Source organism: Sebastes fasciatus, chromosome 6, assembly GCF_043250625.1.
Source record: "Sebastes fasciatus isolate fSebFas1 chromosome 6, fSebFas1.pri, whole genome shotgun sequence".
In the NCBI taxonomy this organism is placed as follows: domain Eukaryota; kingdom Metazoa; phylum Chordata; class Actinopteri; order Perciformes; family Sebastidae; genus Sebastes; species Sebastes fasciatus.
The window spans coordinates 28,929,463-28,945,976 of record NC_133800.1 but is presented as its reverse complement, the minus strand read 5'-3'; the positions used below and the strand labels follow the sequence as shown (position 1 = coordinate 28,945,976).

At 42.8% G+C, this 16,514-nt stretch overlaps 1 protein-coding gene across 3 annotated transcripts in view; it reads left to right on the top strand.

Moving 5' to 3' along the window:
* The first annotated feature begins 9,175 nt into the window (after positions 1-9,175).
* The window catches only part of col27a1b (collagen, type XXVII, alpha 1b), an 84,292-nt gene continuing 76,953 nt past the window's right edge, over positions 9,176-16,514 (top strand). For 2 of the 3 annotated variants that reach the window (XM_074639015.1, XM_074639014.1), the window contains exons 1-2: positions 9,177-10,193; positions 15,345-15,409. In XM_074639015.1, coding sequence (XP_074495116.1) covers positions 10,141-10,193; positions 15,345-15,409 — 118 coding nt within the window. In that variant the 5' untranslated portion in view covers positions 9,177-10,140. Of the gene's footprint in view, positions 10,194-15,344; positions 15,410-16,514 lie in introns of all 3 variants that reach the window. The other variant, XM_074639016.1, reaches the window with a different exon arrangement.

Below are 16,514 nucleotides of genomic sequence, written 5' to 3'. Positions count from 1 at the left end.
TAAAAAAAAAGAAAAGAGTCCTTTTCTCTTTGACTGTTGATCCTCTAAGATCTCAACAGTAGGTTGAACACAAAACTAAGTGGTACACCATCATGCCCGGCCGAGCATAAGCCGGCAAACAAAGAGCCGCACTGTAACTCGCCGAGTCCTTTGATAAGGCCTTCGTGCTTCTCCGTTACAAGTAAAACTCTGATCAGTGACCCCATTGTCCGTCCGCTAATGTTATCTGCGTTCGGGGCCTGAATCAAATCCTGCTGTGTTACAGGCGTCTTTCAACCGCGCTTCCAAAAACACGGCCTTCAAACACAGAAGCTCAATCTGTTAGGAATTTACAGGTTCGCTTGAGAAACAGTTTCCCCTTTCAGGCCTTTGTAGGTCACTGTATCGTATCTCTTGGTGCTTTAGCTGCAGTATCCACTGTCGTACAGCCCAATAATCAGGCTCATTCATCAATGTTTCTCTGATAAGAACTATACGACTAATAGGTGAACTGTTACTTATCCGAATCTTTGTAAAACAAGGTATTACCACTTTTTTTTTTATAGTTGTGAAATAGCATAGATACATCTGATACACTGGGGTTAAGTTTCAGACAAACGATGCTGTGCTGTGGGGAAAATGGAGAGAGGGAAGTCTTGGGGATTACAGTTTGACTGTGAGTTAGAGGGAAAACAAATCAAATGAAGTGAACAATGGTTACTCACCCTCATGGGGAGTTCAGTGATTCAGACTTCCTTTAAGTTTCCCCGGCAGGATGAGGCAATTTATTTCCACTTACAGCATATGAAGGGGTCAGTATCTGCTTGCAGGACCATTAACTGATGTCTTTGTAATCATGTTGCTCTGGATACACACACAGGTAGGTCAAACTTTTTCATCTTTCTAGTGAATTCTTAGCCTGTCTGTTGGTTGGTCCACCATTTCGGTCCTTTGGACTATAATATCTCAACAACTATTTCATGGATTTTCATGGTATTTTGTACAGAAATTCATGATTCAGGACTATTTGGTTCATCATCTGACTCTCATAAAGTTTCTGTTGTTATCAGTGAGCAACCAGAAGCCTGAAAAGTGAAGCCAATGCTGAAGTGCCTTAAACTTGCATTCTCTCTAATAGCCAGCAGGGGGCGACTCCTCTGGTTGCAAAAAGAAGTCAGATTGTATAGAAGTCTATGAGAAAATGACCCTACTTCTCACTTGATTTATTACCTCAGTAAACATTGTAAACATGAGTTTATGGTCTCAATCGCTAGTTTCAAGTCTTCTTCAATACAGCATGATGTTCATTTAGTAAATTATGGTCCCAAAAGTTAATTATAACATTTTTGGTCACCTAAAAATGTCTTATTCAGCGTTCGGTTGTACTTAGCTCCACCCTCTCGTGTCACTTCTGGTTGCAAAAAACAAAGATGGCGATGGACAAAATGTCGAACTCAAGGCTTCAAAATTGCAGTCCACAAACCAATGGGTGACGTCAATGGTTGTTATCCATTACGAATAAATCAAGCAGGTTCTTTCATATAAGTACTTGGGTGCAATGATAGACTGAAATGTTCATTATATTAGATGGATTTGACCAACCAAGAATCACTTCTGAAGAAGCATACTGGCCCCATTAGTCTTGTTATATCTTTATATGTACATAAAATGTATAATAAAATACTACCTCTAAATGGTATCTGGGACCAAACAGCCTTTATTAAGACAACAAGGTTGCATTTTAATGCATTTCCAAACAGTGAACACCAGCTCATTGAGGCTTCCATACTGCGTCATTTCCACCACCATCAAAATCAACACCGACGTGTGCTGGGACTGACTGTATCCACTGAGAGGATCTGTGCTATGAGAACAGTCTGAGTCAGTGTGGATGGGCAGGGGAGTATGTTTGTGTACAGTGGACCTGCTTTCAGCCCACTTTTAGAAAGCCAGGTGGTGTTTATGTGTTTACGGAAGCCCGGGGGCGGCGGACCTCTGTCGGAAACAGCAAACTCTCTGTTGTGACCATTTAAGTCCGCTCCGTTCTGACTGTAATTTGTTTTGTCTAGTTTGTCCAAATCAGATGTCTTTGATGCAGTTCGTTGTTAATACAATGATATTTTATTCACATGGAGACTTGCTGCAAGCGCTGAAACATTGCCTGGCTTTGTGGCTTGCTAAATAGAATCACTCTGCCAGTTTATATCAATGAAAACCTTATCAGGTAACAGCGCTCACAGGAGATTATGATGATGTGGTCTTGATTAAGAGCAGTATTAAGATATTATAATGTCTTCATCTTCTCAACTGTGGCAGTAAACAGCGAGAAAGGAGCAGGAAGTTGATGTTGGCTCATACTTGGTGCACGCGGTGTAGCAGAGGATGAATGTGGAAAAGGCCTGGCTGAGGATGAGAGTGAACGTTTGAGATGTAGCGCTGCAGTGAGATCTCTTTGTGGGGCCTCTCCATAACAGATCCCCTTTTATTGTCCAGAATAGGAGAGCAATTTATAGACTACATACTGCTGTGATGGTGACGCAGGCAAAGCTACAGTTACATTATTAGTATAGTCACGGTTACGGACAGCCAACAGCAGTTAAACCACTGGTTCCCAATGAGGGGATGATTAAAGGGACAGGAAAGAATTAAAAACATATATATATTTTTTTTTTCTAAAGGCAATGCTATTTTATAGCTATATCCATTCAGGCCTCTAAAATGATTGAAGTTCAACAATCTGAGAAGGGAAAATCATATATGCTTATCATAACCTCCAGGGTCTGAAAAGTGAAGCCAATGCTGAAGTGCCTTAAACTTGCATTCTTTCTGTGCAGAACTCGAGGCCTCAAAACAGCAGTCCACAAACCAATGGGTGAGGTCACAGGGACTACGTCCACTTCTTATACACAGTCAATGTTTTAAACAATTTAAACCTATGATAAGAAGTTACAAGTTTCTTCATTTTAAGTGCACACAAGTCAAAAAAGGTCAGGAGCCACTGATTTAGAGCATTACAGGACATAAGAAATCCATCTAAATGCGGAATAATGAACGTGTGAATAAAAATAAAATAATGGAATTCAAGGCAAAGGGCAGTCAGTTAAGAAGGCCCATTATAATAATTATAACGGATGGTGAGTCTAATGCTAGTCTTTGAACTCAGATTCATAAACTACTGTATATTCAGTGCACTCTACAATGACACATTCACTACAGTATGTGACACAGCATTGTGGTGATGATGAATGAAAAGTTGTAGAGTCCGCTCTCTGAACAATGATGCCTGCTGCTGTTTGACATTTGGCAGAAAGAGCAGCTTTTCAATATGGATTATTCATCGGCGGTTTGATCCTCCGCTCAAATGTCACCACAACAATGCCTGCGACTTGGCAGCGGCGTCGGCCTTTCTGCAGCTCTGCGGGGCGAGGAATTGGCAATAATTACCACATCTAATGTGGCCTTCACAAAGATTCAGACTTTGTGTGTTCAAGCGCTTTTGCTTTTTCAAAGGATCGTTATTACCACTTTATGGAGAATTAAGGAAATAAATGAGAATCTTGGTTCACCACATCACTGCAATATTGTGCTCCATGCTCTGACTTATGATGTAAATAAGTTGTACAGAAGCCTAAAGCTGGAAATGTGTAAACTGCTGCAGCATAACACAGGGCCTCAGATGACTGATGGATGTAACAGACCTGTGGCCACAAAGAAAATATTGAAAGTGTTTACTTAACATGCAGCTTGACCCTAAAACATGACCCTAACATTTCATTACTCATTATTTGAATGAACAGGACCCTCATGAAACCCTGATTTGAGCTGTGAAGCTTAATGGTCCTTTTAAAGCTTTTCATTTGCACTATAAAACCAGCACTCTTTTCCTGTTTTGTTCCCTAAAAGCTATCTGATCTATTATTTTTTTTCTTTTAGGTCCTTAAACCTGCATTCATTGATTTCTTTTGGCCTCTTTGGGGTAGCACAATAAGCTTATGATTAGATAAACAGATATTTTATCTTCACTTCTGTACAGTGGGAGGAAGTGGAGACGCGTTGTCCATCCGTATGGTTCAAACCAGCAGTCCAAATACCCAATAAATGTAATCTTAAATCAATCAAGAACAGCAGCACTTTCGAGAACCTAGAACCGCTGAATCTTTGTGATTTGTGCTTAAAAAAATCACTTAAACAATAACCTCCATGGTGGAGGTAATTAACTATCAAAATTGTTCCCATCTGTATTTAATTGACTCTTGTTTCAGCTCTAATTTATTTGTTCATTTGAGTTCATGGTTTGTAAATTTAGATCAGTAACTGTTATGCAACCGTTAAACCTATTCAGTTAGAAGTAGTTCCATCCCGAGGCGGCAGCGTATTAAAAACAGACGGAGATACTATTATATCGCTCTAATTTGGACGTACCTAACAAGAATGAATAGATCTCCTGTTGTAATGTATGGAATGGGTAAACACACAGCACCGGGGCATGCTCTTATTGGATCCAGCTGTGCCTGGACAGAGGTTGCTGCATTCAGCTGGCCCCAATTCCCCAAGACATGGGAGTAAAACAAAAGACTCTGTGTTTATCAGACAAGACTTCCCATCACTAGAGCATGACATGAGAGGAGACATGTGCTATTTTCTAAGTTCTTATTTTGAGGCACGTTGTAAAAATAGAAAAGAGGGAGGGATAACCTAAAACGATCACAATCCCTTTTGCTAATTTCAGAAATGACAGCCAATAAATCAACACAATGCTTGGACTGTGCACAACCAAAAGTGGCTCATAAATGGTGTGACTGCTCTATTAACTGAAGTTGATTCATATGCATATGGTAAAGGGGCATTGACACTGTCTGTCTGCAGGAAAATCCCCCAATTTCCTGCAGACACTGAACTTCTAATATCCACCGTAATGTCGGAGTATACAGGCCAGCTGACTTCTATTATCCACCAGCGGTCTGGACTAAAAACAGTCACAGCGCCTATCCACACCTGTCAATGGTTATAGACGGGGTCCAGGATGGCAGACAGATGTGATGAGTGGAAGAAATTCAACTCATTAAACACTAATAGAAAAACTTGCCCCCGGATCTCCAACTCCTCTATTTGATTTCTCTTCCCAACCAGACCTCATTCACGGTTTCCATGAAATAGGCTTCTTGCTTCAATAGAGAGTGGAGGAAAGTCTTCGCTCGGATTAAAAACTGCTGTCAGGTAGGAAATCGCTCATAAAACTGTGGTGTTCTTGCCCTCAGGTGCTGCGTCACAGGGCTCCGCACGTCAAAGACCACCGGCATATGAAACAGACCACAAACCCCTTGTGTGTCCAAAGGAACCGTATCTGGCAAGACTTTACACAACAATTACACAAGTTTCTACAGCCTACGTTACACTGGAAGGGATGGATGCTGACAGCTATTACTGACCCCCTTTCTTCATTCATTGCACATTAAAGTAGGAGTCTGGTGATATTTTTCTTATTATCAAAAAATGGCATAAAAAACAAACGTATCTCTGTGTGGCAAAAGCTTGATATAACTTGCCATAGAGCTGCATAGTTGTCCACTATTAAAAGCATCATTAATCAATCAATCAATCAGTCAATCAAACTGTTTTCCTATAGCACCTTTCATACAGGTTAGTGCAGTTAAAAGTGCTTCACAGATGACTGACAAGCCGGAAATAGGACAAAAGAGGACCGTGAACACAACAGAAAGGACAAAAACAATTCAGCAATTTAACAATTTGATAATTTGACACGTGAGACATTAAAATGATAAAAAAATGAATAAAATAGAATTCAAATCTATAACAGTTATAGTAGTAGAACAGTGTGAAATAAAAACTATATTAGAAAATAACAATAAAATAGAATAAAATTACACAACTTAAATACTATAAAATAAGTGATTAATATAACAATAAAATAGAATACAATTTTAGAACTTAAATCAATAAAATAAGTTCTTAATAAAATAACAATAAAAAGAATAAACTTTACAACTTAAATACAATAAAATAAGTTATTAATTAGATAACAATAAATTGAATAAAATTGTACAACTTAAATACAATAAAATAAGTAATTAATAAAAGAACAATAAAATAGAATAACATTTTATAACTTAAATACTATATAATAAGTGAATAAGACAATGTAAAATATGCCAACAAACCATTCCTAATCAAAGGCCTGGCTTAATAGGTAGGTTTGGTTGGTGTAAATACTCACTAGCACACCAAATTCGCTGCCCGACAACCTAATCCTAACCTTAACCTTTTGAGGTCAATGCCTAACCTCAACCATCTGCAAGAGTTTTACAACTTGTGGGTTACCTTCTAGACACAACCGTATATGCCAGACGTTTTTTAATTGGCCAGAAGCAGTTACTTCCCAACTCACCTTAAAGCCACAACATGTCGGTTTTACACTTCGGCTTGTGTACGGATTTAAGAAATGTGTATATTAGTGAGCTCTAGGTGCTGGTAGGTTTCCTTTGGACAGAGCCAGGCTAGCTGTTTCCCCTTGTTTCCAGTATTTATGCTAAGCTAAGCTAACAAATGTACAGATGTGAGCGTGGTATCAATCTTCTCATTCAACTCTCGGCAAGACAGCAAATAAGCTTATTTCTTAAACTGTCAAACCATTCCTTTAAACTACCCCTCCCCTGGAATGCAGTCAGGAACAGTTTGCAGTCCCTGGGCCACAGTTTGAGAGCCGTTTCCACAGGCTGCTGCAATAATCATTACAAACCCCATGAAACTTTACACCCCACAGATTGGAGATCTTCCTCTGCGCTCCTCCACAGGCTGCGAGGACATTGCCCTTCTTATCTGTGAACTGAAAACTCGCGGTAACAAAAGCTCACATCCGACGCAGCTCAGACAGGTATACATGGGAAGTGCTCTTTCAAGGTGGCGAGCTGCCTTCCTTCCTGGCCCTGAGAGGACGAGCTGTGAGGGGGCTCTGTGCGAGGAGGAGGGATCCAGTTGCAGGCAGCTGAATCGGTGCTCTGTTGGGTCTCCCCTGGACACTGTCATAGCGTGTTTGCTGAAGGCGGGTCAATGAGGACTTTCTTTGGCAGAGGAATTTCACAGCACACGACAGCACACACACACACACACAACCATTGCAGCCGTGCAACCCAGATCTCTGCTGCTCTGGTGAGAACGGAAGTGGATGTTGGTGAAGCGGGAGGTGGAGGAGGAAAACGCTGGTTTAACTTTTCACATGATGAAATGAATTGTTCATTTGCTACAGCTGAAATATGTCCATCGTAGTTTGGTGGAACTTAATACAAACAGGAGGAGTGTTAAAGGTTAGCCTACTTTTCAACCCTGTTTTCCCATATTTTTCTCTCTAAGCGACTAATGAGGACAACAATTTTTGAAATTGGTCCAGTATTGAGGGAGAAACGAGCTGCGACGGCAAGTGAGCTGCGTTAATGTAATGTTACGTCCACTAAAAGTGCTTGTTTTTGCCACCGACAGGCTCAGATTGTTATTATAAGTGTCTGACAACATCATGAAAAGGACCCTAGAGAGAAATAAAACATTTTTCTTACCTTTCACTTGATCCGGTCTGTTTGTTACTGTATCGCTCAAGGAGAAGTCTCGCTGTGAAGTCTGAATATCCGTTGTAGATGGGCAGCCATCGAATTCAGAGACCTCATCCCCATTGTGGAAATCATCTTGGTATTCAGCCATGACACTGAAAATCTTTTAGATAACACTAAACTACGCTTTCTCTACTCCAACACAACAAACTCTGCCAGCTGGTACTTGTGTTTCCACCATGGATGCACTCCAATATTCAACCGCTGTCTTCCGGGCAACACGTCATCTCGCCAGATTTCACAACGAGATGTCAGACACTTAACAACAATCAGAGCCTGTCATGGCAAAAACAAGCACTTTTAAGTGGATGTAAATGACGGTGCCAGCTTGCCCCAATAGCACCATATTGCAGCCTGTGAGCAGCTGCTGTCTACAGCACTCTCCGTCATTACTGGACCAATAGAAACTTTTGTCCCCCCATTAGTCAGACACAAAAAGATGGGAAAATAGGGTCCAAGTTGAAAGATGCCAAAGAACTCCAATCAAACAGTCAAACTAGGCAGCGCTGATCAAATATAAATCAATATTCTGTTACTGTAATGCCTATTTCTCGACACAAATGTTTTCAGAAACATCTTGTAGTGTACTGTTTAGCTGTAAAATTAGAAAGTTTGTAATCCGGTAGCAGCCATGTTGAGATCAGTTGAGGAAATACCAAGCACTGCCCACCAGCTAGAGCACAACCAATAAGAACTCTCTCTCTGAAATTACCTGTGATTGGTCAAGTCTCCTGTCACGGGATATTTTAAAGGTTGAAAACAGAGCCATGAGGAGGTGCAGAAGTCTAGTTTTCTCTCAGAGCACTTGAATTACAATATGCTGAAAGCTTATTATGGAATTTTGGCCCAATTTAAAGGACCCATTTTGTAAAAAAGTGAGATTGTCATGTCTGTTATAGTATAAAGCAGGTTTAAGTGCTATATAAATAATGTGAAAGTATTGAAACGTTATATACAATATACGGAGAAATACGTACAGCCCGTACTCAGAAATTGTGCGTTTGAAACAAGCTGTTAGGATTTCTGTCTATTTGTGATGTCACAAATATACAATATTTAGACCATTACACGGCTGTAAACATAAACCATTCTTAATGTGTCCCAGCTTATTTCCGGTTGCAGTGTATTTAAAGGATATCAGCTGACAGGAAGTAAACATGGACCCAAACTGTTGCAATGAGCTAAAACGGAGCGTTTCAGACAGAGTGTGAATACACGCATATTCAGGCAGACAGTATGAGAAAAGTGAAGATTTTTTTTAAATTAAAGCATGTAAACATGTTCTACTAAAAACACAAAATACAAGTATGAACCTCATGACATGAGCATATGAAACCTTTAAAGGTCTGGAAACACTTTGTTTTAGCGCATTTTGACGGAATTGCGACGGAATTGCAAAAGAATTGTGTTGCTAGGCAACAACTAGGGGTCCATGTTTACTTCCTGTCGGTTGATGACATTCACATACACTGCAACCAGGAACAAACTGGGACACATTTAGAATGTTTATGTTTAAATCTGTGTAAAGGGTCTAAATATAATATAATAATATATATAATATATAATATTTGTGACATCACGAATGCGCAGAAATCCTGACAGCTTTTTTCAAATGCAGAGTTTCTGAATACGGACTGTGTGTATTTCCCTGTGGATTGAGTGTTTCGATACTTTCACAGTATTTATATAAACTTAAGCCTGCTTTCTAATAAAAAAACATGAAAATCTCACTTTTTTTTATAATATGGGACCTTTAAGTAATAACGTGAAGGGTTTTTTGGTGTGTGGGGAAAGTTTCCTGCAGGTTGGTGTGGTGGGGAGGACTGAGGGAACTCATTGCCTCAGTATTTCTAAAAATTCTTGCTGCAGGCCTGAAAAGACTGCAAAATGCAGAAAAAGCTGCTTGTGTCTGACAGATCACTTATTATTACCACCTATACAGCATGTTGACTGACCAGCAACACACACACACATGTGCATGAACCCTGCAGGGTTGGACACACCTTCATCAGCTGCAGCAGCTGAAGCTGCAGCGTCTCTGTTTCCTCTGCTGTCAGCGGAGGGCGACAGAGGGAGGTGTTCCCCCTTTTCCCGGTTCTCAAGATTTCCCTCAGTCTACAATAAACTTTCATTTTGGGGGAAGTCGACACACACACATACATGCAGCATACACACACACATACACACACACAACGGCGGTCGTCATCTTGTCCTGCAACTGAAAGCTGCACAAAACCTGACTGGACGTTCATTGTGCGAAATTAAGGAGGAAGGAAACAAACAAACACAAGGAAGCGCACAGGTGGAGCGTCTCATCTTCTGGAAGGACACTACAGGGACAAGAAGAGACAAGAAGAGACAAGAAGACAATGACAGAAAGAAGCAGCGTTTTCACTGCAGGCTAATGCCGCGTTTGTGGGTTGTTTGCTTTCTCTAAAACGTTCAACTCCTCGAGGAGCACCTGGTTATGGAAAAACTTTCTCTGCATCGTCTCTGGACTTGTAGTAGTAAAAACTCCTAAAGAAAGCATGAAGTAACCGCGATGGAGCCGGACAATGCCCCGTACTCCAAACTGAAAAGCACTGGAGTCGGGGGGTGAGTAGTCTAAAACATATTTAAATATTACAACTTAAATGTCTGTTTTTTTTCATGTGCTCTTGAACATTACCTGAATTACATTCCATTTGAAATTGTTTATTATAGCAAATAGATAAGGTAATAGCTTGATTATAAAGTTGTGATATTTTAGTGTTGCAGAACTGTTTTAAGATATATATCCTGAGAAATTACACATATTTAATGTTCATATTTGAGAAATTAATCAGTTGAACAGGTGGTAGTTCTGTGCTTTTAATAATAAGGAGCAGGATATAGCTTATGGAAACAATTGTGTAGCCGGCTGTATACTGTTCATGAAAGTCTTTGCAGCTTGTAACCAGAATGAGCTGCCAAACTATCTGGGACTGATTTGAGGGAGATGTATGAGAGGAGGAGACAGTCCTCTCCTCTCCTCCCACTTTTCTCTCTCCTCCCAGCTGTGCATCTCACTCAGCTGGTTGGCCAGCTGTCCCAATGGGAGGGGGAAGTAAAAGTCCAAATGTTGCATCATATAATATAACCACTGCTGGACTATATGAGAGACTTGATCCCAAACTGTGCACACTCCCCCCCTTTTTATTGTGTGTTTCTGCTAATGTCAGTGTGAGAGCAGTAAAAAGAGGAGGGAGGAAAACTTTTAAAAGCTCCAGTCAGTGTGTCAGTGGTTGACCAGTGGCTTCCTGCAAGCGGCTCTCTGGGAAAACCCACAAATGTAATAGATTTCCCATAAGTGCGTTCGTTATGGCACTTGTCACTGATGCCGGGTTCACTCCAAAATATCTCTTGCTCAACAGGCGTCCAGTTTCACGTAGTGCAGAGGTCGAGAAGTGTGAGGCGGGCCTCCTCAGGGGGGGCTCCACACTGTGAATGGAAGTGAAAAGAAATGACATTAGCTATAACATTAGTTATCAAAAAGAAAATCACACAGAATGGTCTACGTCAGGGGTCAGCGACCTTTACTATCAAAAGGGCCATTTTAGGCAAAAAATAATCTGGAGCCGCAAAACATTTCAGCATTGTGATGACGGTAACACAGTTTATAGTCTAAGTATATAGTATTTAAGTCTAATGCAGTGAGGGCCCGAGAGCAAATGTACGACGGAGTATTAGGGCCACATTGAGGGAAAAAACATCTGAGATTTCCAGAATAAAGTCATATCATTACGAGTCATAACTTTACGAGAAAAAAAGTTGTAATATGACGAGAATAAAGTCATAACTTTACGAGAAAAAAAGAAAATAACACGTAAAATTACTACTTTATAATATTCTGACTTTATTCTCTAAATCTCAGATTTTTTTTTTCCTCAATATGGCCCTAATACTCCCCCGTACCGTCATACCATAGACCTACAACAATGATAAATAAAAATGAAAATGTAAACAAAAAACAGTTAGTCATTTCCATTTTTAAAAATCCACAGGGAGCCACTGGAGAGGAGCTGAAGAGCTGCAGGTTGCAGACCCCTGGTCTATAGTTATACAACCAAATCAATCATTAGCTCCAATAGTGTAAAAACAGGATCCTGGTGATAATGAGTTCACACCCATCAGAGATAATTTAACACCTTTAGAGCCATATCAACTCCAACGTGTGAACAATCAACACTCCTGTTATCACCTGTCGTTGAGAAATAAATGTCGGCAGAAAAACCAATTGTGTAAAATTAGCTGTTTATTTGCTGACGTGAGGTGATAAATGTCACAGTTGTCATGTGGAAACAGCTGATCTAATTCCAGTTGGAAGGATTACATGGTCTCGGTGGAATTGTAGGTTTTAAGGTGATGCAATGTTTTGCTGATTTGTCAGTGGTGTCCCTGCTGAGCAGCAGCTTATCTGGTGGTCAGGCAGCAAGATAAGACGAAGCTTGTTGTCTTGAAACAGATGTTTGACTCTTTGAACAAAAGCAGAGATGCAGATGCTGCTCTTCTGCAGCGGATCTGATCACTGTGGGAGGTGGAAGTACAGGAGTTTATGCTTTATCAGTTTCATCTTTCCATGTTGTAACTTAGACTTGTTCTATGTTCTGCAACTTCTGATTCAATATTGCAAAAGATTATGCAGATGAAAAGATAATCTTGCTTTTCTTCGTTTCATATCACTATGCAGACTTGAATAAATGAATGAATAAATGAAAGCATAAAGCTCCTGATTAGACTAAGTACGAAAATAAAGGATAACATTTTAGGGCTCTATTCTTCTCTGGAGTTGCCCATGGTGTGAGGCGCCGGGCGGGTGTGGGGATACTCACAAATCCCCGGCTGAGTGCCGCTACGTTGGAGTTTACCCCGGTGGACGAGAGGGTCGCCTCCCTACGCCTTCGGGTTATGGGGGGGAAAACTCTGACTGTTGTTTGTGCGTATGCACCAAACAGCAGTTCGGAGTATTCGGCCTTCTTGGAGACCCTGAATGGAGTCCTGTATGGGGCTCCAGTAGGGGACTCCATAGTTCTCCTGGGAGACTTCAACGCGCACGTGGGCAACGATGGAGACACCTGGAGTGGCGTGATTGGGAGGAACGGCCTCCCTGATCTAAACCCGAGTGGTCGTTTGTTGTTGGACTTCTGTGCTAGTCATGGATTGTCCATAACGAACACCATGTTCGAACATAAGGATGCTCATAAGTGTACGTGGTACCAGAGCACCCTAGGCCGAAGGTCGATGATCGATTTTGTAATCGTATCATCTGATCTGAGGCCGCATGTTTTGGACACTCGGGTGAAGAGAGGGGCGGAGCTGTCAACTGATCACCATCTGGTGGTGAGTTGGGTCAGAGGGTGGGGGAAGACTCTGGACAGACCTGGTAAGCCCAAACGCGTAGTGAGGGTGAACTGGGAACGTCTGGAGGAGGCCCCTGTCCGAGAGATCTTCAACTCACACCTCCGGCGGAGCTTTTCTGGCATCCCTGTGGAGGTTGGGGGCATTGAACCCGAGTGGACGATGTTCAAAGCTTCCATTGCTGAAGCTGCGGCGGTGAGCTGTGGTTTTAAGGTCTTAGGTGCCTCAAGGGGCGGCAATCCTCGAACACCGTGGTGGACACCGGTGGTCAGGGAAGCCGTCCGACTGAAGAAGGAGGCCTTCCGGGATATGTTATCTCGGAGGTCTCCGGAGGCAGTTGCAGGGTACCGACGGGCCCGAAGAGCAGCAGCCACTGCCGTGACGGAGGCAAAGCAGCGGGTGTGGGAGGAGTTCGGAGCAGCCATGGAGAAGGACTTTCGGTCGGCACCAAAGTGCTTCTGGAAAACCATCCGGCACCTTAGGAGGGGGAAACGGGGAACCATCCAAGCTGTGTACAGTAAGGATGGGACACTGTTGACCTCAACTGAGGAGGTAATCGGGCGGTGGAAGGAGCACTTTGAGGAACTTCTGAATCCGACCAATACGCCCTCTATGGTAGAGGCAGAGCTGGAAGCTGATGGGGGACCATCATCAATTACCCTGGTGGAAGTCACTGAGGTAGTCAAACAACTCCACAGTGGCAAAGCCCCGGGGGTTGATGAGATCCGCCCAGAAATGTTGAAGGCTCTGGGTGGGGAGGGGCTGTCTTGGATGACACGTCTCTTCAACACCGCGTGGAAGTCGGTGACAGTGCCTAAGGAGTGGCAGACCGGGGTGGTGGTTCCCCTTTTCAAAAAGGGGGACCAGAGAGTGTGTGCCAATTACAGGGGTATCACACTGCTCAGCCTCCCTGGTAAAGTCTACTCCAAGGTGCTGGAAAGGAGGGTTCGGCCGATAGTCGAACCTCAGATCGAAGAGGAACAATGCGGATTCCGTCCTGGCCGTGGAACAACGGACCAGCTCTTCACTCTCGCAAGGATCCTGGAGGGGGCCTGGGAGTATGCCCATCCAGTCTACATGTGTTTTGTGGACTTGGAGAAGGCATATGACCGGGTCCCCCGGGAGATACTGTGGGGGGTGCTGCGGGAGTATGGGGTGAGGGGGGCACTTCTCAGGGCCATCCAATCCCTGTACGCCCAAAGCGAGAGCTGTGTTCGGATCCTCGGCAGTAAGTCGGACTCGTTTCCGGTGGGGGTTGGCCTCCGCCAGGGCTGCGCTTTGTCACCAATCCTGTTCGTGATATTCATGGACAGGATATCGAGGCGTAGTCGGGTGGAGGAGGGTTTGCAGATCGGTGTGCTGAGGATCTCATCGCTGCTTTTTGCAGATGATGTGGTCCTGTTGGCATCATCGGTCTGCGACCTCCAGCACTCACTGGATCGGTTCGCAGCCGAGTGTGACGCAGTCGGGATGAGAATCAGCACCTCTAAATCTGAGGCCATGGTTCTCAGCAGGAAACCGGTGGTTTGCCTACTCCGGGTAGGGAATGAGTCCTTACCCCAAGTGAAGGAGTTTAAGTATCTCGGGGTCTTGTTCGCGAGTGAGGGGACGATGGAACGTGAGATTGGTCGGAGAATCGGAGCAGCAGGGGCGGTATTGCATTCGCTTTACCGCACCGTTGTGACGAAAAGAGAGCTGAGCCGGAAGGCAAAGCTCTCGATCTACCGTTCAATCTTCGTTCCTACTCTCACCTATGGTCATGAGGGTTGGGTCATGACCGAAAGAACGAGGTCGCGGGTGCAAGCGGCCGAAATGGGTTTCCTCAGGAGGGTGGCTGGCGTCTCCCTTAGAGATAGGGTAAGAAGCTCAGTCATCCGTGAGGGACTCGGAGTAGAGTCCTTGCTCCTTTGCGTCGAAAGGAGCCAGTTGAGGTGGTTCGGGCATCTAGCAAGGATGCCTCCTGGGCGCCTCCCTTGGGAGGTGTTCCAGGCACGACCAGCTGGGAGGAGACCACGGGGAAGACCCAGGACTAGATGGAGAGATTATATCTCTACTCTGGCCTGGGAACGCCTCGGGATCCCCCAGTCAGAGCTGGTTAATGTGGCCCGGGAAAGGGAAGTTTGGGGTCCCCTGCTGGAGCTGTTGCCCCCGCGACCCGATCCCGGATAAGCGGTTGAAGATGGATGGATGGATTTTAGGGCTCTTGTTACCTTTGATGGGGATTTATAATCCCTTTTTGACATTTTCGATATCAAAACATACTTGAAAGATTCATGAATTGCAAAGAAAAAGCTCTTAGATTATCTGTACTTTAACTATCTACCATAAGAATTTGTAATTTCTCAACTTTTTTTTGTCTTTTGTCTTCAGGAGAGTTCTGATTCTGTGGACTATACTCTGTTGCACCTGCTCTCTAAAGCTCGCACAAGCACAAGGTAAGCAACTTTTAGGAGGACAAGGTTGGGTGAATGTTTTCATGCAAACACATTGTTGAGCAGGTTGTGTCACAAATGTGCCTCACAGAGAAAGAGGAATGTAAACTTGATTCATGGGAGGTTAGTGACACGTTCAGGTATGACATGTGCATTACACCTCAGTGAGACTGTTCAGATAAACTAGGTAATATTATCATTATATGACGTTGAATGGCTATAGAACACAAAATGGATAAAGAAAGTGAAAATAACCACTTTAAGTAAATACATTACCCCAACACCGACCCATTACAGATTTCAATGTTAACGTTTTTGGGTCAGAAATCTACTTGCCCCTATTCAAATAGTTTTATTTATCAGTGGTTATCAAATAACAACAAAGACTAAAGGTAATTGTCATGTTTTATCTGCCTTGCTATCAAACTTGTAGCTAACTGTGCAATACATATAGCACATCCTCTCTAACGCCATCCAATTAGGATAATTGAAATGCTCGCTTGCCCTTCAGCTCATAAACTTTGTCTTTTCCCGCCGCCATTTTCTCGTGAATGCCCTAATCGATACTGCGCATGTGCAACTCTCAACAGAGATGAGAAGGAAGCGAGATGGCTCATGTTTCATATTTATAAAGAACATTTAAATACAACACACTGTACAGTGGTAAAACAACAATACAATATATAAGAAAGGCTCACTCTTTAGCTACTTCCAACATCAGCTTGGAAAAAAAACTTTATTTCTTTTTTATTGGGCAAGTGAGTTGCTAGATTTACAAGCCCAACGTGGCATTTTACTTGCCCTGGGCAAGCCTTATTGTTGAGCCGTGGCTTTGTTGTGATCCTGTTTATCCAAATTATCCAGAGATTATCTATGACCGACGTGATCAGCATCTACATTTTCCATTTACAGCTCTGTCAGCATCACTGTTTGATCTACAGTATCAAGCCCAAAGTCTTTGATTCAGTATGTTTACTCTTCCCAGGAAAAGATTTTAAGTCTTTGTTGGCCGCTCTTTTTCCGCCCTTGTCCCTCGAAAGTGGATGTTTGTGTACTGAACACTTGAACTGGATTAGTTTGAAAATGCAGACGCCCCTCAGAATATGGC